At 41.3% G+C, this 24,715-nt stretch overlaps 1 protein-coding gene across 4 annotated transcripts; it reads left to right on the top strand.

Moving 5' to 3' along the window:
• The first annotated feature begins 793 nt into the window (after nt 1-793).
• On the top strand, nt 794-19,858 carry MSL3 (MSL complex subunit 3). 4 transcript variants are annotated; one of them, XM_028727700.2, is made up of 13 exons: nt 796-1,095; nt 5,083-5,165; nt 5,625-5,720; nt 6,637-6,734; nt 7,600-7,691; nt 8,548-8,670; nt 10,748-10,908; nt 12,678-12,836; nt 13,096-13,358; nt 13,925-14,034; nt 14,558-14,657; nt 15,975-16,059; nt 17,809-19,858. In XM_028727700.2, the coding sequence occupies exons 1-13, from the start codon at nt 997-999 to the stop codon at nt 17,906-17,908; spliced, it is 1,569 nt and encodes a 522-aa protein (XP_028583533.1). In that variant the 5' UTR covers nt 796-996; the 3' UTR covers nt 17,909-19,858. The 4 variants fall into 4 exon arrangements, with proteins under 4 accessions (XP_028583532.1, XP_028583533.1, XP_077783633.1 ...); XM_077927507.1 differs by lacking the exon at nt 796-1,095 and adding an exon at nt 1,691-1,861; XM_028727699.2 differs by lacking the exon at nt 12,678-12,836 and having other exon boundaries at nt 794-1,095.
• Nucleotides 19,859-24,715: the final 4,857 nt, after the last annotated feature.

Genomic DNA, 24,715 nt, shown 5'->3' with positions numbered 1-24,715 from the left:
CTATTTTATCTCCCCACCCTGCCTTTTCTCCAAGGAGCTCAAGGCAAGGTATATACAGTGGTACCTCGGGTTACATACGCTTCAGGTTACAGACTCTACTAACCCAGAAATAGTGCTTCAGGTTAAGAACTTTGTTCAGGATGAGAACAGAAATTGTGCTCCGGCGGCGCAGCAGCAGCAAGAGGCTCCATTAGCTAAAGTGGTGCTTCAGGTTAAGAACAGTTTCAGGTTAAGTACGGACCTCCGGGAACGAATTAAGTACTTAACCCAAGGTACCACTGTACAGACCCTCCACGTGTCCCTATTTTCCAGGAACAGTCCCAGATTCACAGAAGCCGTCCCGGTTTCTGATTTGATCCCGGAAGGTCCCACATTTGCTTCGGACGTCCCAATTTTCATAGGAGAAATGTTGGGAGAGCTATGCGTCCCCTGTGCCATAAGTTAGAAGACATCTAAATATTAAATGTTAAAAATGTTTAGTATTTTGTTTTTATGTATGTTGGAAGCTGCCCGGAGTGGCTGGGGTATAAATAATAAAATGGACTATTAGAATTATGGAATAGGACGTCCCTATTTCCATCGGAGAAATGTTGGGAGGGTAGGTATGAATGTTATGGTTTCTGCACCACAGTTATGATGCATGAGGTTAAGCGACCGGTGGTCCAGCGGGCTCCATGGCTGAGCGGAGATTTGTTCCTCGCAGCGGCAGCGGTAGCATCACTCCCGTCCTTATAGCACATCGCACCCACATGACTAGCGAAACGAAGCATTGCAACCGCGTGCACTTGCTCGGGAGGGCGCCCAGCTGCTTTGCCGCTGCTGTTCTCGCGCGTTCTTTCTTCGCTCGCGGACTGTTTTTCAGCGCGGAGGAGGAGGAGGAGGAGAAGACGAAGAAGACGAGGAGGAGGCGGGCTCAGCCGAGCCGCCTGCCTGCCTTTCCCTCCGCCCTTCTCCCGCGAGGCGTGGCTGAGTCTTCCCTTTCGCCATGATGAACAAATGACCTCGCGGGGAATGAAATTTAAATTCCGCAAAGGCGAGAGAGTTCTCTGCTTCGAGCCGGACCCGACCAAGGCGAAGGTGCTCTATGATGCCAAGGTGAGGATTCCTCCGCCGGGAGGGAGGGCGGGCACGCGCGCCTGGCCGTCTCACCCCCCCCCTCTCTTCCCGTGCGCGCGCGCGCGCGGTGCCCCCCTCCTCCGAGCAACCCGCCCGCTAACGGAAGCGGCGGCCTCTTTCTTCGGTGGCGCTTCCGGGTGCTGCAGCTGTTTCCTTTCCCCTCTGGGTGGCGGGGGAGCTCAGCTCTGTTTGGCTGCCCCCCAACCCCGCAACTCACCCTCGCCCCACAGCCATTTGAGGGAAGAGAGGGGCTTAGGTGCAAAGCAGCTTCCTCGGGCTCTTCCACCTCGCTTGGACCCAGCTAAAGGGGCACATATTATTGGGGCATATATTATTTTATTTTGATCCATTGCACATACCGTTGAACGAGAAAGGAGACAACGCAAAATAGCCCCCCCCCCCCGCCACTAGTCTCTTCGTCTTATTTTGACGCTTTTTTAGTATAGGTTACCTGGTTACCAGGGGCTGTCCTTTTAAGGGACAACTTGACACACGTCTCTGTGGGGTAACCACGTGCCAAATTGGCTGCCCCTGTTCTCTTGAGGGAAGAGGTGGGTCTTACCAGCGCCTGGAGATTTCTCGGATCAGGTGCAGGGAATGTGGGAAAATTGTCTCCGCATCTTAAAAGACAATACAGACCACTGTGTTTACTGCCGGCTGGCTCTATATTCTGTAGCTGTAGAACAACCCTAACCATATCAGCTTAGAAGTAAGCCATACCAAGTTCAGCGGCGCTTATTCCCAGGTAAATGGGGATTGAATTTTATGGCCTGGCCTCTGTTCACCGAATATTATCAGCTCAAGCTGTTGCAAAGGTTATATAGAAGGCGGCAGTTGTGCCTTTTCTGCATGGCAAGGCCTATTCCATTGTTCTCCATAGGAGAGAAAGGCCTTCCCAATGACTTCTTAGCTGTGCGCTTCCTATAAGAAAGCTGGTTTATTTTGGCAACACTAGAAACGAGTATCTCAATTCCATGCTAATTTACTTGGAAGTAATATTTATCCAAATGTTACATATTCTTAAAAGCCACATGTGGAATAAGCTTCCATGTAGTAATTGGCATGTAACTCAAGTTCAGTTTATTCACTGACTGCAGAGGCACTGGACGGCATGACCCTTTGCAGCTAACCAGAGTGTGGTACTTGGGTGTTCAGGCAGAAAAACAAAACTGCCTCATGCATTTTGTAATGTTTGAACTGGACCCAAGTTTGGACAATGAAGGCACTACCAACTTTTTAGCATGGATGGATTTGTTGTATACATATTCAATATGGACTTTCTACACCCTCCCCATGCATTGAAAATCAAACCTTTAATAAAAGGGCATAGCATAAATAATCTTGCTTATAGTGAATGAGAACTGCTTTTTTAAAAGCATACTTTGTTTTATAGTAATATTTATAAGCTATAAATGAGGCTTGCATAAAACATTTAAGGTAATCTATATATTGAAACAAACTGGTAGGATCATTCTTTGCCATCTACCTATCAGTTTGAGAGGTTTCTTTGGGGTGTAGGACTGAAAATAATATATTTGGCTGTAATCTCAAGCATATTTAAAACCATTTCAAATGCTTGAAAAATATATTTCAAAATAGCTCAGGACTGCAGCTTAACACTGAATACAGTGACGGCAATTCCCTGGTATGTACACCAGATCCTTCCAATTCCTGTTAGTCCAAACCAGATCATGCAGCCAAATTCTGTGTATACTGTATTTAGTTGGAAGTAAGCCTTGGTGAAAGATAGGTAGACTCGTGTGCTTAGGATTGTAGCCATAAACTCTATAGGGAACTGCAAAGGAAATAACTGGAAAAACTGTTATATTGCTTTTATACTCTGCAGCTTAATCTTATGCAGAGTTCGTCACACCAAAGTCCTTGAAATCAAAGGGCTTTAGTATACTTAACCCTGCATATTGTTGTGGTATTCTTTCCCCTGTTTTGTGGCTTTTGAATGAAATTGTGTGTATATTGATGATGACTGTTAGAGACAGGTGGCAACATACTTTCATTTGCTTTTTAAAATGGATCTTCAGTAGCAGGCACACTGTTCAGCAAAACGCCTGCCAAGCCAGCTGCACCTGTCACCGCCTTTGTTTCCCAGAGTGCGTCTAGTCCAGGCACCCTGGAAAACAAGGATGGTAGCAGGTGAATATAGCTAGAGTCAGCTCAGGAGTTTCACAGCAGCTACAACAGGAAAGAGAAACTATGGCCTTACATGATGCCACCTGGTAAGGGGATGGGGGGGGGGAAGCAGAGTGAAACTAGCATTTACCTTGCTATTATTTCTTGACACAACCCCCCCACCCCCCCTTACCAAGCTGGTGTCGGGAAAAGCAGGGTCGTTTTCTTTTTTAATTATTTTTTAAAGGTGTGAGCAGACTCCATCAGCGTTGTGAGTCGGGGGTGACAGCAGGCTGGGCAATTTCCCTCATCCCAGCTTGCCAGATGGTGTATCAGAAAGGGAGAAGGTTATTTCCTTTTTGTAAAAAAAATGAAAAGAAAAAGCAAAGGAGGGTCAATTCTTGATGACACCTGATGGGGTGGGGTGGGGGTGGGGAGCACCAGGATGAGGGTAGTGTGGAGTGTGCGGGGGTTTGGCAGCTCCCATAGGAAGTGATGATGGAGGAGAGTTTCAGCACACTGTGGTGCAGAAGCAAACAGCCAGAGTATGCACAATCAGGTTCTTCCTCTTTTCTGCATTGGTTTCCTCACTCAGTCTTCTCTCCTCTGTTTATGACAAGTGCCTGATTGACTTTGATCTGCAAACGTTTTGCCCATCTCAGCCCTATTTTCAAAACACCCCTGGCACAAGTTCCGTAGATCTGGTAATAGTGTTAGAAACTGAGTGATGAAAGCTAGGAGCTAAATGGCACCTTAAACCTAGGTTATGGGTGCAACAACGGAATGTCTAGGCATGCTTTTTTAAAATAACAATAATACAAAGCTGAAAATGAATGAACTGCAGCTAAAATATTACGTTCATTTTTCACATGGTCTAGTCCTTCCCCTGCCCACCCTCCTAATATTCTTAAGAGGGTCTCTTCTCCAGTCATCAGAGAGTAGCTGGAAGTGGGGAGGCAGAAAAAGGCCCTCCTTTCCTTTCACTCAGCAGTTTTAATCTGAACTCTTAGGTGCAGTGCTGCGCCCAGAGCTCAGAAACTGCTTGCACTAATGAAATTCCCTGTTGCAAAATGCACCTAGAACAATGGGAGTTTCAAATAATGTCTGGCAATACTGGATATTAATAAGGCTACCATCTTCTATTCCCATTTTCCTGGGAGCAAGACCCATTAAACTCAATGGCACGTTTTGAATTGTACTGTTAAGGCTGGAAAAGTGCAAAGGTGTGAAACAATGTCAAGGTGTTTGCTTTCTTTTTACCCAGTTCAGTGGGAAGTGGGGGAAGAAGCAGAGTGGCCAGGGTGATGCAGGTGAGAGAGACAGGCTACAGTGGCATAGGGCTCCCAGATGATGTCCAGCCCAGGGTTTCCTCATAGTATGTAGCAGCACCATTGGCTACACACACCGGTTACATTCCGCCTACTCCCTCGGGGAAAACTGCAGTTCCCAAGTGCAGTGTCTGTGGTTTCTTCAGGTTTTGAATACAGCATCAGTTCCTTTCTTAGTATGGGCTAGAAATCCAGTCTCTGAAGTGTTGTGACAAATAGCAATTGGTGATCCATCCTCAAAACAAATAATGCATTTGAAAAGAGAGCCGCTCAACAATCCCCTCACATTCTCAGTCACTAAATGTATTGTCTCTGGGTGGTATTCTTGGCTTGGTTCCCCAGCTCCTTTCTGAAACAGCAGTACTATTGCTTTCACATATGATATTGTCTGTAAGCCTTCAAAATAAACAAGCTGACTTGGAAACGAAACAAATTCTCTTGGTCTGAAGTACAAGCCTGTAGAATCTCTCCCCATGTTTATATAATAATGCACAAACATTTATAATTTCAGATTGTTGACATTGTTATTGGAAAGGATGAGAAAGGAAGAAAGATTCCAGAATATCTGATCCATTTTAATGGTTGGAACCGAAGGTGAGGATGTATTTAGTACATTGTGCATAGTGCAGCAAGTTCTTTTAATAATTCACAAATAAATAAAATGTCAAATAATCACACCTTTGCAGGGATTGGTACCTGTAATGCCCACCTGAAAGTCAGACAGCAGTTTTAATCATGCTTATCTTGAAGTAAATGACACTAAAATTGGACTTGCTCCTGAATAACAATGTCCATGGCCAGATTGTGAGGACCTGCCATCAGTGTAAGCAGAGGCGTGCCAACTTAACTGCTTTGTGCAATATTTTGTGCATCCACTCATACAAAAAATGTATGCATGATCTCACTAACTTGGCTATCAAACTAAAAACCAACATTAACTAAATCCCAGTTAGCCTTTTAATTATGAACTGACCTGAAATCATATGTATTGTTTCAAATACTACTCCCTACTGTAATCTTACATTTTCATGCTTTTTTTTTTTTAATACTCAGTTGGGACAGATGGGCAGCTGAAGATCATGTTCTTCGTGACTCTGATGAAAACCGCAGATTACAACGTAGATTGGCAAGGAAAGCTGTGGCTCGCATGTAAGGATCAAACAAAGTTTGCACCAATAGTAATATCTGTTAAATGCATACTCCTTTTACATACAATTGTGACTTTATACCTGCTGAAGTGGATGTAGCTATTCTGTACTTCCAAGTGATTTTTTTTACTAAGCTTTTCACTGAACTCTTTTAGCACATTTGATGGAAGTCCATCTGTTCCCATTGGGAATTCTTAAAAGGAAAAAAGCTCCAAAAGCTAAAATTCTTAAAACGTCCTATCCCTAGTAGTCAGAACAGTTGTGATGGGTGACAGGCTTTTTAGTGCTTTGCCCTATGCTTTTTTATTAATTCTGCCCCTCTTTTGTGATTTATTTAGCTGTAGCTAATTTTTTAAAGCAATACCTTTTGTTTTCATGAGAGAAGCCGCGTACCTATATAGGTGAAGGACCCCCCCCCCCCAGCAATAGTGGGAGCTACTGCTCTTATAGCTTGCTATTCTCCTTGGTAGTGAGAAAAGGCACCAGCAAACCAGTTTCAGTCTTCTCTCAACCCATTGCTGCGGTAGTCCTTAAAAAACTAGAATAGAAACTCCAGGATCAAATCATAGCTTCTGCTTTACATGGCAAGCACTAACCATAGTTAACCGGTTTGGGTGAATGAGTAAACTATGGTTTACTGCCAGCAAGGGAGGGGATTGCAGCACACAAGGAAAGGAGGAAGCATATGATAATAATAATAATCATCTGCCAAGGCTTTTTTGTGTAGCAACAACCTATAGCTAGCACTATGTATGCATCACTATGTATGTCTTTGAATCCATTCATGTTCAGGGGAATGACAAAACACAGGCATATCCTAAAGATTTATGTTTATATGGTAGTTTTGTACTCTTACTGCTTTAAGTAAAATAACAAAATGTTAGGTTGAATGGTAGGCTTTCTTAAATTTCTTTTAGGAGAAGAAAAGGAAAGAAAGGGCGTTGCAGACTGCCTGGTGTTGATTCTGTATTGAAGATCCTTCCTGCTGAAGAGAATGATAAAAGCAGTGAAAAATGTAAGTTTGGTGTTTGTTTTCTCTGCTTATGATTGGACTGTCTAAGTATTTATATATCAACTTTATCAGCACAAAAAGATTGATCTCTAGTCCTAAGAAGCTTACAGCCTTAAGCTAATAAGGGAAAGGAGGGAGAAAACAGAAGGTGTCATTTTACTATTGGTTAAACTTCACAGGTAAGTCTTATGTACAGAAAAACTTAAGACTATTCTTGGTTTGAATTGCTTTTTGTTGATGATAGTGTATGTCCTGCTAAAAAGCACATTCACCTGTAAGGAATTTGGCAATACTTCTGAGTTCAGGTTTGGAAATGAACATATTTGGGATTGGAATGGAACTGTAGCCTTAAAAGCACATCAAATACTTAAGCTTTTCAACACTGGTAGTGGTAATTAGGAAGGTTTACCATACATCCTGCTTGTTCTGATGCTTCAGCAATTATAACTCTTCAGAATCTCTGTTGGGTAATGCCCAACTTATTGTTCCTTGTGAAACCAATTTATTTTCTGTAAATTTCCAATTACTGAAGCATTGTACTAAGGAGTATCCCAATTACAGTTATTTTTAACTGATATTAAGAAACCTTCCACATTTTGTGATGAAGGAATGAAACTTTATTTGCATCAGTCATCAGCCATAGCAACAAAAAACATTGTGATATACACAGAACAAAATAAAAGTCGAATATATAAAACACAGTTTGTGATGAGTTTAAATGTGTTTAATTAGTTAAAAGGAAGATTGATAAAGTTTTAAAATAGGCAAATAAAGCTAGATCCAGGGTTACCGGTACATCTCCTTTTGCAAATGAAGTGAGTGGGTAAGTGTGCTAAATGCCAAAGGTAACTCATTTTTTCTTATACAGCTATAAGTAGTTCTTCTTCTGATGACAGTGATGAAGGCACAGATGAAGAAATAAAGAGTGAAGAAAGTGACGTGGATGAAAAAATAGAAATGGTATGCCAATACAGCTATCTTGACCAACAAATAAATGATACGGCATAAAATACTTCATGGGCAACAATCAGAGTTTTCTGGGTACAAAGTGTAGAGACAGTTTCTTACTCGCAAAAGATTAGCTTAATGTTTGCATACAATGTAAAAACATGGTGCTATGTACCCTATGATTTTTGTCACTGGTATATCTCAGCAGACCAGTGATGGTAACCTTGAACACATGAGCCTAGTTCTTCCCAAGCTATGCCCATTAAATATATACCACTTAATATTTCACAAATTGCTAATATCCAAGCGAGCTCCAATGGGACCTGGGAGCTCCACTCGGGAGCCGATTCCTGCCACATTGAATTCAAGCCAGTTCACAAAGGAAAAAATTAAATCTGATGTCAGGTGGCTGAGAAGTGGGTGGTTCCATCCATCTGTAAAAGTGACTCATGGGAGTTGGAGAACATCAGGATCTGGCCCATTGTTTGGATCCAGTTTCCCATTTTTGTAGCATACCATATAACTCCAGAATTGTTTTTCGCACTGATCGTAGAGGCATATTGTTTCAAAGTACAACCTAAATGTAATGTGACTTGCTCTCAAAAGAATGGGTGATGTTACATTTTTTTTTAAAAAAATGCTATAAATGAAGAAATGTGTTAGTGTGCAGTTGTTTTAAGTGGGTGATGCAGCTAAGTCATATGCGGAGTACTTAGTGGACATAAGTTGGTTAGGATTAACTTTAGCTAGCTACTAGCATCAGTCCTGGTTCGTATGTTATAAATAATTCCAGTGTTTCTCTCTATGTAATTTACTTCAACTACAATGTATGAAAAGACTTTTTAAAATCTTGTATGTATTTTTACAGAAAGAAGAGCAAGAGACTCATACTAAACGGGACATGGAAGACAGAGCAATAAACATTGAAATTCCTGAAATCTTGAAAAAAAAGCTTGAGGAAGATTGTTACTATATTAATAGGAGAAAACGGGTATGAATAACTTAATCAAATGAAGATGCTTGAAAGCACTTATATCAAATTCTTGTATTCAGAAGAGTGAACCATTTTAGTTGTTTGTTTCATAAGCTTTATGGAAGCTAGTGAAAGAGTTCTGGATTGATGATGAATAGCTACCGTATTTTCCCCTCTATAACACGCAGATTTTTTCTCCTAAAAAGTAAGGGGAAATGTCTATGCGTGTTATTGAGCGTATGTGTGGTCCCTGGAGCCGACTGGCCCGAGTGCATCACACATTTTCTTCGAGGGTCGTCTTCGTTGCGGTCAGCAGAAGCCAAGGAAGTGCTTGCTAGGAGGTTTGGCCACTCTGCAGCACGACTGTGTGTTTGCTAGTGTGTGTGCTTTGTGAGTGTGTGGTTGCCTGTGTGTTTGTTCGCTAGTGTGGGTGCTTGGAGGGAGTGAGAGAGTGACTGACTGCTGCATCTTCTCCTGCAATTTGCCTTTTAAAAAATTGGAAGCAGTGGGGCAGTAAAAACCACCTCCGAAAGCCCCATTTTCCCCTTCTAAGGCTGCAGCTCGGCTTTGGGAGCCCTGAACCCCTGCCTTGTTCTTGAGGGATCTTTGAGGTTTTCCCTTTAGCTTTAACCCAGCCCCCTTATTTTACCAGTTTATCTTCATTCTCGGTGTGGTAAACTGATTGCAGGCAGCCACACGTGCGTTCGAGCCTCCCGAGAGAGAAAGCTGTTGCTTTCCTGCATTCTGCCTCAGGGTCTTACTGCCCACCCTCTTCTGTTTCGTTACTGTGTTTGCTCAAACGGAACAAAGAGCAGAGAAAACCCCTCCTCTCCAGCCAAGCAGAGGGGAAAGCAGAGCGTCCTTCCTTCTAATTCTCCGGTGCTGCTGCTGCTGCGTCTAGGGACTCGCAGGCAACATGCAGGTGGGGGGGGGGGGGGGGAGAGAGAGAGATGGCTGGCTTGGGTGGGGGAACTTTTGCCTTCCTTTCCTCCCTCCGGTAAAACCCCTCTCCTGCATTCTTAGCCAGCTGGTTCTCCGCATACCCCTCTCGGTTCTCCTTGTCCCTTCTATGTTTTTCCTTCCCTCCCCACTTAAAACATGGCTACAAAGCACGGATCCACATGGATCCTCAGGATCTTTGCATTGGGTCACCCCAAATTCACCATCAGATCACATAGCATGTCCATGGCTACAGCCTGCACCAAAAAAATCACGCACCCACTGTTGCCTGGGGCTGCAATGGTGCAAAAACGTGGTTACAAAGCACAGATCCACATGGATTCTCAGGATTTTTGCATTGGGCTACCCCAAACTCACCGTCAAATCACATGTCTGTGGCCACAGCATGAAGCACAAAAATGATACATCCATTGTTTCATTCAGAATTTTTTTTCTTGTTTTCCTCCTCTAAAAACTATGTGCGTGTTATGGTCAGGTGCGTGTTATCGAGCGAAAAATACGGTAATTTATACTGCAGAAGGAGTAATTTTAAAAATAACCCGAATCCTGCAAGAGTATTATTTCTGATCACTTCTTCCATGCTATCCCAGAGGGAGGTTATAGCTTAAGGAAAGTACGTTTTGTGCTGCTAAGCTCTGGAGCTCTGAGAGGCAATATGATAGCCATCTTCAAGTATCAGAAGGGCTGTCACATGGGAAATGGAACAAGCTTGTTTTTCTGTTGCTCCAGACAGCAGGACCCAAACCAATGGATTCAAATTATGTTCTGGGGTATATGTACATATCCCTTTTTATACCACTCACGTAGACAATACAGCAAATGTGTGGATACAAGAGAGTAAGTTTGGTCCCATTGAACATTTAGACTCTGGAACATATAAGTAAAATGAATATAGGTTTTATTGGTGTTCAGTAGGTAGCTGGTGCTACTGGAATTTCTATGGCTGCTTAACTCACCAAACAGAGAAAGCTGGATGCAAGTTTCTCTTGTACACTTTATTTTTCTGAGTTCAGGCTTGTCTACTTAAATGTGTATTTCAAAAGAATGGTGGTAAGCAGATCTCAGATGTCATGAACTTTTATTATGTTGTTGCATAAATAATTCCTTCAATTTGGCCATTGATTGATTCATCTAGCTGGTGAAACTGCCATGTCAGACAAATATAATAACCATCTTGGAATCGTACGTGAAGCATTTTGCTATCAACGCAGCTTTTTCAGCCAATGAAAGATCACGGCACCATCAGATGTCTTCACACACCAACTTGAATCTGCACTATATCCCACCAGAAAAGAAGTAAGTAAGCACTTTTTTGTTTTATGTATCTAAAGTATCCTGCTTGAAATGAAGTCATAAGTTTTCAAAGTGTTATGTGCTCACTTACTGTAAATGAACTCGACCACTCTGAGGATAAAGTGAAAGGTTAGCTGACACAAGCAAATCATAATGCTTGAAAATCCAATATGGAGATGGATCTCGTTGAGCTGTAAAGGCCATCGTAGGAGCTGTTAAAATTACCTTCCTAGTGGGAGTAATGTAGATACAACTTAAGGAGTTGGTTTGGGCAGGTTTTGTCTTGGAAGTAAAAGGCAATTGTTTTTAAATAGAGGTACATTTGGCAGTCCTTTTAGTATCAGCCTCATTTTCTGTCCCTGAGCATAAGCTCCAAAATTTAAGGTTCCTTAAATGGCAGCTCTCAGGAAACACCAGGTACATATAGAGCCTTTTCTGTATGTCATTTATGTTTATATAAAGTCATCTTGTATAGTTAAGACAGTAAGCAGAATGAAGATGTAGCAGAGGGTTTAAATCTTCACTGTGTTATTTAAAGGGTGTGTGGTGTTTTGCCTGGGTGTTTGTTGATTTGGTTGTTTACCAAGTCCTAATATCTAAATGCAGTTTCCCTCACCAGATACATCTCTTGCAAGAAGAAAGATAATATCAAAACAGATGTTTCATGCTAGTAGTCCAAATTCTAAACTCAAACAATAAGTTTTAAGTTGTTTCCAAAACCTTCTAAGCTCACTGCTCGCCTCAAATGACCTCACCTCTCTGCTTGCCAGCAGTACATAACTCATCCTGTCCCTAAGATCTATGTGAGTTTTTTCCAGTCCTACTTTGACTTCCCCTGCTGTCACCCCTTTCCCTCAAGTCTGTTTATTCTCAGCATATGATCTACTCTTCCCCTTCCTTCAGCACCCGTTTTTCTGAACCCTCTTTTCATAATTTCAGCTTCCTAGACCTTAGATTTCTGGCTTCTCCAAACAGCCTGCTTTTTTCTTCCCACACTGCGTAAAGAATATTTTCACCTGACAAAGTGTTTGCTTTGGTTCAGTTACAGTGTTGTATCTTTATCCTTGCTTGTTTCATATACTTTCACACCCTTTATGCTTGTGATAATGTGACACAGTTGTTTCTACAATGTATGTTGGCAACTCTGTGTTTAGTGGGGAATTGACTTCCTGTGAATTTGACTTTCTATTGTCAGCATCATCCCTGTGCAGCTCAGTCAGTGGGCGAGGAGTAGAGGATCACTACTAACTGGTCAGTTTTCAGCTTCTTCTGCAAAACGTCAGAGATATAGTCCCCAGCTTCCAGTCTGGAGCAAGAGCTGGGGCTTGTGATAGCTTAGAGAAGCTCTGGCCAATTCATAAACACAGTGAAACATCGATGAATCCAGCTCTTCTCCAAAGTTTTGGGGTGGGAAAGGGAATTCTCCTCAATCTCATGCTGTGCGTCAGAAGCACTCCCATATGGCGTGATGCGAGACCCATCCATTCCTCCACAGGGGAAGAACCTTGGTGACTTCAAATTTTGGCTGGCTATCAAGGAAGGCATTCCAAAATTTGTGGACCTGTACTCAAGAAGTGCAAATGTTCATGAATTTGTGCTCTTGTGTGTCGAGGCCCCATGACCATTCAGTTCCCTAGAGTTCAATTAACTTAAAATGTACATTCACTTACAATTTCTCTTAAAATTGTCTGCCTTATGACATGTTAACATAAACACATTTAGTTAATTATAGAAAATACTTATGCATTTCTTTTGCAACCTTAACTTTCTAGTGTTGAATTGTGTAAAGAAATGGTGGATGGGCTAAGAATAACATTCGACTTCACTCTTCCTCTGATTCTTCTGTATCCCTATGAGCAAGCACAGTTTAAGAAGGTGACTTCCTCCAAATTTTTTCTTCCAATCAAAGAGAGTGTAGCAAACACTAACAGGTAGGTTTGGTGCTGCTTCTTTTTTCTTTTCTCTGGAGTATATTTTAAGTAATGGTGTAACTGCAGTGCATTTAACCTTTGCTTGCTTTTTGTGATAGTGAGATTGGTTTCAAGTAGGCTAAGAACAAGTAGAAGAAAGTAGTTTCGAAAAACATGGAAGTCACATAGTTCCTATAGCTAATACTTTTTTCGCATAACATACAGTTGCATCGGTAAGCACTTACCACTTTAGTGCACTTTTATTTTTCTCTTTCTTCAGAAATCAAGAAGAGCTTTCCCCAAGCCCACCACTTCTGAACCCATCGACTCCCCAGTCCACGGACAGTCAGCCTGTGACGGGAGAGTCAGTAACACCAAAACGCCGAAAAACTGAACCTGAAATACTGCAGTCCCTAAGGCGCTCCACACGTCACACATCCAACTGTGACAGATTGTCGGAAAGCAGTTCCTCACCACAACCAAAACGACGGAACATTGAGGCTCCTACTTCAATGCCAAAATTGTTTTTGCACCTTGAAAAGAGTATGTCATTGTAGCAAGGTGGAGAAATTATTTAGTGGGGGCAGGGGCAGACACCATTTTGTTGTAAACATTATCATCTGTTACTTTTTAAGAAATAGGGAAGGACATCTGGCATGTTCATGCTGAGTGTTATACTAGTAGTGGAAGAAAAGTAGGTACTGGTGGCACCGAAACCTTTCCCTCTGGGTAGGTAGCAGGTATCTTAAGTTTGGATGCATATAATTTCAACTGCCTTCACGCCCCACTCTGCTTAAGTAGACTTGCTTCAAACATAGAATAAAGCCCAGAATAATCAGCCTTTGACTGATTAATGTTCTATGTCCTTTTAAATGTGTTCATGAGATGGGTTATTGGTGTGTTCTTGTTTTTATTATGTATTTTGTGTTCTCGTTTTGTATTTTTATGTTGTGAACCGCCTTGTGATCTTCCGATGAAGGGCAGTATACAAGTTTAATAAATAACAAAAATAATAAATCATGCATTAATTTGGTTGCATCAGGTTCATTTGAATAAAAGTTCTGTTCCTGATTCAGTGAATAATATAGCTCTCTGCTTTTCTTTTGAAGAAACTCCTGTCCACAGTGGGTCATCGTCACCCATCACGTTGACTCCTAGCAAAGAGGGTGGGGCAGTATTTGCTGGTTTTGAAGGCAGAAGAAACAATGAATTAAACGAGGTAAGCTCTTAGTCCTAGCAGGTTCCTAAGCTTAAATTACGTTAAAAGAACTAAATTTAGCTGTGAACCCAAGTTGTCCTTAGTCTCTTTCGAAAAAGAATAGCTGCACCTGCAAATGTACACATGGCTCCCTCTTTGCTGCTTCCCTAGCATGAGCGGAAACAATAAACCACAATCTCTTGAGTTCCAGACCAGATTATTGTGTCCAAACAGACTCTATGGCTTGTTTCTCTCCAAACAAAACATAGCATAGAGCCAAGGTTTGCTCTTGAATTACTAATTGTGGTTTGTTTGAGCAAAACAAGCTGAGATCCCTGGTTTAGATGTCATTTGAAGCAGGGATCGTAGTTTGTTGTTCCCACTGATGCTAGGTGAGGAACACAGTGAGACTGAGATCTACATTCATGATAAACCATTCATTATGGTTTATTGTGACGTATGAGCTGGGCCTATATAATCTCTTGGGGATCTTATTATGGACCATGTTTTGATGTATTCTTAAACGTGCTAATTTTATGTTTAGGTGTTGTCATGGAAACTTATGCCAGAGGGCTATCCCCCAGGTGATCAGCCACCACCGCCTTCTTACATTTATGGATCTCAGCATTTGCTGCGCATGTTTGGTAAAATACATTTTTTACTTTGAAAATAGATTCTATATAGCGCTAAGGTCCTATACACAGTTACTTGGATGTAAATAACGCTTTGTCCCAATGAAGTTTGGATTGGATTTCCACAATAACACTCTTCGAAATAAGCAATCTGAGCTCTTGAGAGAATTTGAGTTTCTCTTTTAGGTATTCTCCCATATCCAGATATACTTTATGTTAGGATATAGTTCCGTTCCTCCTTAAAACAGTCAGGCATGATTGTTGTGCGTCACATGCCTGTTTACTCCCAGCACTGTTTTTGCTGGGAACTTCCGTTTTGTATATAGCTTTTGTTTTCCTCGACACGGATGCTGTTCTGGCTGTTTTCCTCGACACGGATGCAAGCAGTCATGTTTTTCCTTTGTTCTGATAGACGTTGAATAAAGCTGTAAATATGCTCTCCTGGGTGAATCTTCTGCAGAATGGGTGTGCACGAGTATTGGAATGTGTCTGAGGCTCGTGTCGCTAATTGACTGATGCTTTTCCAACGGGAGACCGGGAGATCGTCCGCAGACAATGTGGAGGCCTGCCTGATGGCCTTTGTCTCCCTGGCAGTATCCCAACACTTTATCTACTCCATCTTCAGACCCTGGTGCAAGAATTCAAATATTGAGTGCTTCCTGTTAGACTAGTATTATGTTTGTTCAAACTGGGTGCTAACATGGGAAGCCCAGCTAGTTCATTTCTACTAACTGTTGTGCTGGGGGAGAAATAAGGATGGGATACAGTGGCTGTTGTTTTAAGCATCACATGTATTCTGGGGGGCTGCTTTGTTGTAGGTCACTGCAGATGCACCTGAACTGTCACTTGTTGAAGTGTTACGAAAAGCTGGTAGTACAGCTCCAAACTGGAAGACAAGCTATTTTAGCAATCAAGTTGAGCTGCGTATCCTTGCAGCATAGTTGTCATTTGATTTAAGTACTTCTATTAACACATTTTTTGTTCCAAAAATAAAAAAATCACTTGTCCAATTAACTAGAGGCACCTCTTGACTTGATCTAGTTGTATCGAATTCTGATGAACAGCATAGCAGGGCACATGTACTATCTTCATCAGAAACTGTTACGGGCTGAGCCACAAGCCATTCTGTATGCCTTGAGGATCAATATACCTTTACAAATGGAAGAAAATCACCAGAGTATTCTATACTCATAGAATATTGTATTGAGCAGTGGGAAACTTAACTAAACTTTAAAAATTCACATTTTTTTTTTTTTTATTTAAACAGTTGCATAGAAACTGATTAAAAATTAACTATGATATTGTTTTTCCCCCATTTTGCTTCTACAGTAAAGCTTCCAGAGATACTCAGGAAGATGAGCTTTCCTGACAAAAACCTAAAGGCATTAGTAAAGCACTTTGAGTTGTTCCTAAGGTAACTTGACCGTGAATTATAGAAAGTCTTTAAGTCTAAATGTTCAAGGGCACCTAGTAACTGCAAGAGCAATCATTTTAATAATGGACGAGTCCTGTGCTATGTGACTGTCTTACAGCTTAGTCTGTAAGAAAAGTAAGAGGGTGTGCCCAAGAAGTTAATTCTACCTTCACAAAGGGCTTCCCATTAACATTTTATATAATAAGAAGCTGACACATTGTTTGATTTGTGTATCCTCTGATTGCACATGTGAAGTGAAGTGGGAGCTTTGGTGTAAGGAATGCTTTAGATGCACAATAGGATGTGCATGATCATTACATGATGTCCAGTGCTGTCCTTAGCATCCATTCTTGATACACCAGTGCTTCAGATTGGTCTACCATCTATGCGGTGCGCACACAGTTGCCATTCAGGATTGATATTTGTTCATTAAATAGAACTCTGAATTAGCATTTCTGCCGTATAATACTAACTTGATCATTCTTCTGATTTGAGTTTTCAGCTAGTCTTATTTGTAGGAGGAGTAGGCACTGTGGAATTCGACTTGCAATAATGATATGTGACCACTAGTCTGTACCAATATGCAGTTAATACAGTGCCAGGCAACCTTAGCTATGATACATAATTGAGAGGCTGCAAGTATATTCAGTTAAGCCTTAGTTAGAGAAACTAGTGTATTTTTAGGCTGTAACCCTCTGCCCAGTTACTTGGGAGTAAGCCCCATTAGACCCAGTGGGCTTACTTCTTAGTAGACAAGTGTAGGATAGTATTGTCAGAAGCTGTAACTGAGAGATGACGTAAAATCGGTTTAAAAAAAAAAAGAGCTTTATTTTTATTTCTCACACTGCAGCATAAAACCATCATAGAACACATGTCTGGCTCAGTCCCTGCAATCTCCAATTGGGCTGGGAAGGACTTCTGCCACTTCCATTCTGTGTCAATGGATTAAAGGGCTCTGCATGAGGCAGCTTTAGTGGCCTATGAAAGTGAGATTGCTGCTCCTACTTATGCCAAAAAGTAGAGCTGTGTAGAACAAACCTCACTGTTGGCACACCTACCAATCCAGTTTTTCATCCTCCCTGCTCAGAGAAGGCAGCTCCGTACAATCTCTTTTTATTATTTGAAAACAATATTTCCCACCTTCTCTTCTTCTCTCTATCCCTGTGATTTGAGAGAGAAACCTTGAGGACATAGTAGAGGTGGCACCATGTCCTGTGGAGAGCCTAGCACTCTGTTGATCCCTCAGAGGAGAGAGAGGGCAAAGAATGTTTGTTGTAAGCATATTGCAGATTCAAGGAGAACACCAAAGGGTTAAATTAAAACCTTTTCATGTGTATTACAAATGACATTCTAATGTCCTTGGGAAATCAAAAAGCAAAGGGTTACAACAACAAATAACTGTGCATGTTCAGTGATGGTAGACTTTAGCTTCTTAATCTCAGAAACCATGCAGATTGCACAGGAAATATAAATTGTAACATGTCTCTGAATTACAAAAATACTTGGCTTGAAGTCAGCAAATAATACATTAGAGAATTACAAGCTCACCAAATTTGAGTTGTGAACTGACTAATTTTGATCTTCAGCAGCATCGCTGGAAATGTGGCAAAAAGGCTCCAAAATCCTGAAGGTGTGACTCCCATTAAGGAATTTGATTTTTGTAATATTCAGTGTTGGATGTTTGAAAAATTACCTATGTAGGTACGTTAAAGAATTACAGAACTGTTAATACATATTCTGATTTTCCAGGTTTTTGGCAGAATACCATGACGACTTTTTCCCAGAATCATCTTATGTCGCTGCCTGTGAGGCCTACTATAGTACAAAAAATCCACGAGCCATCTACTGAAGCAGTCCATATTGACATAACCAACTGTACATACTCCATGGCTACTACTTTACTTCACTACTTCAAGAGAAAAATCAAAATACATTGTTGTAATATTACAAAGGGAGTTCCTCTAAGTCATTCTTTTGGCATAAGAGAATCACATTTCATTTCAGAGGTATGCTGACATTGCATTCTAGCACTAGATAACCTTCACTTCTAGATAAAAGAAGCTCTGCATTGACTGCTGTTGCATAGAACTGCATACCAATAAAGCGAGGAAAAGGAATAGATGCATTAGAACAGACTTCACGAGAACCAACCATGCTGCGTTCCACTTTAACATAAGCTTGCTTCACTTTGAATTCCCGGAACACCACCTCCATTTAAGGCGAATCTAGGAGTGACTATTGTACAAGTTTTTCTCATTTGGAATTTATAACTCATTACATGAAGCTATTTTGACATAAATCAATATTTATAGAAGAAAGAATAAGCAAGTGTTGTGTTAGCATGATCTCAGCTTCAAGATTTCTGTGGTTGGGGGGGGGGGGGAGGAGAAACCCAGGATTGCTTTTAAGGATGCATTTACATTTTCCCACGGTAGGTGTGTTGGCAGTGCCTGAATAGCTTGGATTTGGATTAATACACCCCATACGTGATTTGAATTGCTTTGGTGATTTTTTATTTTTTTGTCAGCAATTGTTAAGAACAGGGTGTACTTGTTCTCGGGAATGAAGAATGCCACAGTGACAATTGCTTTGGCAAGAGTTCTGAAAACCAACAGTGGCTGCTAAATGAACCTCTGATATGGGTTGTTCAGCTTGAGATGCAGATTTTGTTTAGATTAGTTTAGGAGTATGTGTGCTGCTACATAGGTAGAGATCTGGACATACAGTTGCCTGCTGGCGTTATCTTAATGTGGTAACTGATGATATATAAATGAAATAGATCTTGTTTCATATACTAACTAGACTTAAATAACCTTTAGAGTTAGACTCATATGCCCATGCCAGCAAAAATAGCTTGCTCAATTAAAAGACTTTAATTTAGTCTCTGTAATCAAGAAAGCCAGTAGGCAAGTAAGAAGGGCTCACACTATCACTTAAGTAGTCTGATACTGTATCCACACTACTTGAAAATACCCCCCCCCCCACACACACACACTAATTTTATTAGGCTTTGTATTGGTCAGCTTAACTTATGAATTAAGAATTTAATATTTCCATGGGACGGAGTTCCCTGAATACTAAGTGGCCATAAATATATTTTGTAGTAGTAGCAGCAGCAGCAGCAATTGGTTCAGGCATCAAAATACTTCACACTTGTGTCATTGCTCCCAAATGTTGGGATAATTCACCTAGATGATTTCTCCCTAACAAATGATTGCAACCTGTTTTCTTAAACAAAATCCCAGGTTGTGAGCCTAGTCAGTTAATAATTTTGAAGCTGCAGGGAAAATAGCTTTAGACTCCAACCCCACTGACACACTTTCACACCTTAAAGCTTACTAGGCGTTGTAGCTTCTTGAGATAACATAGAGAATGTTAGAGGTACCAGTATGCCCATGCAGATAGCAGGCCTACTATTGTAACAGGCTGGCTTGTGCAGGCAGGAGACAACTGTGGGTAGAACGGTTGCAAGGTGTGGCGGGGCCATTTAATCTGTGGACTATTGCTGTTTCGGGTGCTAGAGTTTGATAAATGTATTGGTTCCACACAGGTTTGCTTTCTGACGATAGGTCCTAAAGTGCTTTGAATGATTTTGGTCTCCAGTTTGAAGTTTTATAATGACAAAAGCATTTGATAGCCTTGATGTAAATATTGTTTGTACAAAATGGTTAAAATAATTAATAAGTTAATATAGAATAATAGCAGAACTTGATGTGTAATTCCTTCCATTGTGTGTTCAGCTGTATGGCAAATGTCTTTTGTTGTATTCACTGTATAGAAATAAAATGGCTGAAGTGAACCATTCCTTTATTTATTCATTTATGCATTTTACATATCTTAATATATCAATTATCATTGTTTATCTTACACTCTTTGACTTCTATACATTTCCCTCTATGGGGTCCTATTTAATCCTTATTGAGCTGCTTCTCCTTAATTACCAAAAGTGAACCATTCCTGTGTAGTTGCTGTTAAACTGTTAAAAAAAGCATATTTGGGAGCCCAAAATACTACTTTGTGTATCTGTTAATTTGCTAGTGCAGCATGGTAGTTAAAAGCCCTGTTCAGAAGGATTATGCCCATCCTGTTTTCTGGGTACTTCACTCAAAAGATCCAGTCCATATCCAATTCTTTCTTACATTTTCTTGCATGTAACCCAGAGTATGGGCTCTTAGAACCAGAATGCAAGGAAGCATAATTAAAATTTCTTTATAGATACTTTGCATATTTTCTTAAATGAGAAATGCTGTTTCACAAAACTGAAAAAGGGGTCTACTGCTACGTAGAGAAACTTTAAAGGGGAAGTCCAAGGCCTTTTTCTGGCTTTCTTCAGATTACCTTGCTAACTCACTGGCCTCATCTGCCCCTGATTAAGTTATTCTACATAGTTGTTTACCCAGGTATGTACTCATGCACATGTACAGAAAATAAAACACTGCTTTGTGTTACTATCTATATTCATATCACACTATGTATAACTATTTCTAAGGAAATGCAAAAAAATAGACACGAGCAGCCACAACTTTTTCCATGACTAGGCTTGTCCACACATCCGCTTGTCCCCCTTCCCCCCAGGGAAACCCAACTCTTGATGGCTGAATCGGAAGAAATGTCAGTTGAGTTTTCCAGGGAAAGCAGGTCTTTGAGGGGAAAGTGACAGGACAAGCGGAAAATCTCCTTAGGCACAGGAGAAGCAGAAGTGTGGATGACCCCTGTATCTGAGATAAAAATCACTGAATTATGTACTGATGCCCTTTCTAGACAAACAAGTTGGTCACTTCTATTAATCTTCTATTGTTAGAAGGCTACTTCTATTTGTGTGAGTGAGAGTAGACCTAGATCGGTAATTCTGCTGCCATCATCTATTTTCTCCACCTGACAATTAGTCTTTCCTCCATCTGTGTGATGATCCTAGAGTACAGAATGCATCCAATGGGCGTTGAGGGAAATCTGAGAAGGCATTTATAATTATGATAAAGCACTAACTGCTTAAGAGCCAGCAAGCTTTTGAGTGGGGGGGGGGGGACACCTCTTGAGGCTGAAACATGAAACAGTTGTGAAACAGAACCCCATCTTAGATAGAACATCGTTTTTACTATTTACAGGGAAGCAACCTGACACACATCAATCTGGTTTTGCAGGTGTAATGATGAACTCTTGACACCAATTAGGTTAGCTGGTCTATAAACCATTCCAGCTAAGCTGCTTTGGAAGTTGGTGTGGGAAACTGGTGATATATTATGCTACAGTGTTGGGAGTCACACCGCTTGTTGAAGATGAGTTTAAGATGCTGCTGCTGTATTCATACTGATATCAAAATATGGTAGCTTTTAAATCCAACCAATTGTTCCTATGTATGAAGTGTTTATGCTTAGAAAAATCCTTGCCATTATGCAAAAGTGAACCTATTTTACGTTATGTAGCCACCAACCATTTTTGGCACAGTTCCTTATTCCCCTTTATAACGGTAGCTGAGTCAAGCTAAAGGTGTCCGACAGAACAAGATTATTTAAGGTTGAACCAAATCATTAAACACAATTACTTAACAGGTTAGATATTAGAATTAGGCTTTGTTCAGTGCTAACTTACCAGCAGTTATCTACTGAGTGTGTGCATGTATATGTGGATTAAGAGAGAATTAAGCTTGACAGATTGGAGACACATAGGTCTGTGGGGTTTTCCCCCAGAGGGAAGTAAAAGAGATTCACTTTCCTTCATAATCCCTTACCGGAGGGAAGGGGGACCAGGGTTTGTCTTACTTTTATGCTAAAATAATTAAGAGTGTTCTTGCTTGTACACAACAACATAATAACATGAGGATTTGTAGAGGCCTTGATATGGCTCAGGCAGAGAGTTATTGCCATTGCACTTTGATGCAAGGTGTGTGTGTGAAAACATAAGAAGAGCCTGCTGGATGAGGCGACATGTCACTTTAGTCCAATATCCTGTTCTCACAGTCACTTACCAGATGTCCCTGGGAAGCCCACAAGTGGAAGGTGAATACAACAGAGCTCTCCTTGCTTGAGATTCCCAGCAAATGGTATTCAGAAGCACACTCCTCCAACCATGGAGCTAGAACACAGCCATCTGAATCACCCCAATTGGCTCGCAGCTACGCAGCTTCCTTGTTGAACTTCTTATAGCTCATAAATGTGGCTACAGCTGTGTTGGACGACAGCTGCACAAACTCTTCCTGCAGATCCTCCCAGCATCGATTGCAGCTATCTGCTGCTGCCTTCTTCACTTCCACTGGAGAACCACTACTTGCTAGTACTTTCTTTTGCCTTTCAGTCTTCTTTCTCCTGACCAAAAGTAACAGACTCATGCCTAACCTCCTGCTCCTCCCAGTGAAAACCCTGTGTCCAGTGACAAGTTACACATTCTCATGATGGCAATATTGGCATATTATTTAGGAATCAATGAGTAGAAAAGACACAGCAGTGGGCAACCTATGTACCAAAGGCCACGGACAGCCCTGGGCATTTCTTCAGGGATAATGCATGTAGACAAGGCCAAAGCTGGTGGTTGGCACAGCCAGAGACAGATGTGGGTGGGGTCACCCTTTTACCTTTCTCTGCTTTCTGTTCCCCTGACTCCTACCTCATTCCTCTTTGCCCATCATGCTGCTGGTGAAAGGCAGATAGATCCTTTGCCATCCATGCCCCACTCACCCACATGACATTAGGTAAATGGCTCCCATTCCTGCTGTGGAATGCTCTCAAGTTTAACATGCCTTCCATGCTTTTCGGTGTATGTGAATTGGTAAGCACTTAAAAAAACAATCCCTAGAATATAGATTTCCCATTGCAGTCATGGTTTTGTTCATTTTCCAGTTGTTAACACGCTATGGTTAAATCACATTTGGGGATAATAAAAGTGTCGCTATCTGGCTATGGTCCTGACAGCTCTTCTGAGACTGGCGTCTGCAAAGATGCACGCCCCTCAACCATTCTTGTGCTGTTCAGACACCACCTGCAACTCTGTAAATGAGTGGCTTGCTTCCTCTGTTCAAGGGCTGGACTTTGGTCTGGTCAGCAGCAGCCTGGAGGAAGCAATGCTAGCAATATTACACAGGAAGGGGAGGAACAAGCCCTGATAAACCCAACAGTTCAGCAAAAGGAAGGCTGCTGCACATCCTGAGAACACTCGCGTGAAAAATGCTCTGCCAATTGATGTAGTAGAGAACAAGAGGAGATTCACGCTTTCAAGCTTTATGCTCATACACATCACTGTCTCTCTCCAGCCACCTAAGAACCTCGAGGGCAGAAGTAACACAGCTTCTCTGCAATGTCTCCAAAGACAGATACTGTAAAAGAATTTGGTCGTGAGATTCCAGCAGATGGAGTGCCAGTTGTGTCTCGAACTTGCCTACTTGAAAGGAAATGGGTGCTTTTATGTCTCTCTACAGAAACCTAGTATGTTGATGTGTTGACATAACAGTTCTTTTTCTGTGTTCAAGGGAACTGTTTCTTTTCAGGCTTCAAAATATTTCAGAGTCCATCCGATTGATGCCTATACAGTGGTACCTCGGGTTAAGTACTTAATTCATTCCGGAGGTCCGTTCTTAACCTGAAACTGTTCTTAACTTGAAGCACCACTTTAGCTAATGGGGCCTCCTACTGATGCCGCGCGGCCGGAGCACGATTTCTGTTCTCATCCTGAAGCAAAGTTCTTAACCTGAAGCACTATTTCTGGGTTAGCGGAGTCTGTAACCTGAAGCGTATGTAACCTGAAGCGTATATAACCCGAGGTACCACTGTATACAAATAAGTAGTCCCTTTTCCAGCATAGCCCTAAAGACTATAAATGAGGAATCTGTGGTCCTTCAGTTACTCCCATCTTGGCTGGGACTGATGGAAATCAAAGTCTAACAACATCAGGGAGGCTACAACTTTCTGACTCCTGATCTGTTAGGCAGTCATCTTAACACCACTTAGCTGGGAGTAAGCCCCACTGAATTCAATAGGAATTGGCTCTGAGTAGATTTGCTTAGGATTGCACTGTAAATTACCTTCTGGGAACCTGTGAGATGAGTTGTGTTGTTTGGCATTCTCTCATTCCCCCATAAGGTTTTCCTACTGCAGACCTAAGGGCTGGCTCACAATTTACCTCAGGTCATTTTCTTCACCCTTGTGGCCTGCTCATAAATGTCAGCTGTTGTAACTTCTTATCATTGTACCATAAATGCAGCTCAAATCCCTTAGGTAACTTGTTTATTTGCTGAAGATGCAGTTCCTTACCCTTTGAAGCTTCAGAGATATGTTTAGTCGTGATTGTAATTAGTTTTTTAACTGTTTTAATGCTGCATTTTATAATGCTGTAACTCAGCCCGGAACCTTCTGGGGAAGGTAATAAATCTAATAATAATAGTTAATAATAGAGCAAGCAGCAGTGAGTCACTGAGGTGATGTGTGAACTTGAATGTGTTTGTGGTGCACCTCAGCTTTTGTTACCTTGTGACAGGAGTGTTTTGTTCTTTTTGTTTTTAACACTGTTGCGTGTCTGAGAGTTTGTGAAACACTATATCATTTTGATAGTTGGGGAGATGGATTGTTTTTACTTTTCCCTCAGGGATTATAAACTAGGTAAATTACTCTAATGGTTAAATAGAATGTTAGTAATAAGGAGTGGAATTTGATATGTTTGTGAACAGCAG

Source organism: Podarcis muralis, chromosome 4 (genome assembly GCF_964188315.1).
Source record: "Podarcis muralis chromosome 4, rPodMur119.hap1.1, whole genome shotgun sequence".
Classification (NCBI taxonomy): domain Eukaryota; kingdom Metazoa; phylum Chordata; class Lepidosauria; order Squamata; family Lacertidae; genus Podarcis; species Podarcis muralis.
Note: the sequence above shows the minus strand (reverse complement) of the source record. Positions and strands in the feature narration are given on the sequence as shown.

What these genes read in the sequence shown, in the direction of transcription:
- MSL3 (XM_028727700.2), top strand. Translation starts at nt 997, where the DNA reads ATGACCTCGCGGGGAATGAAATTTAAATTCCGCAAAGGCGAGAGAGTT. An exon ending in TGATAAAAGCAGTGAAAAAT is followed by an intron (nt 6,735 to 7,599) that starts GTAAGTTTGGTG and finishes TTTCTTATACAG; the next exon opens with CTATAAGTAGTTCTTCTTCT. An exon ending in GTTTTTGCACCTTGAAAAGA is followed by an intron (nt 13,359 to 13,924) that starts GTATGTCATTGT and finishes TTTCTTTTGAAG; the next exon opens with AAACTCCTGTCCACAGTGGG.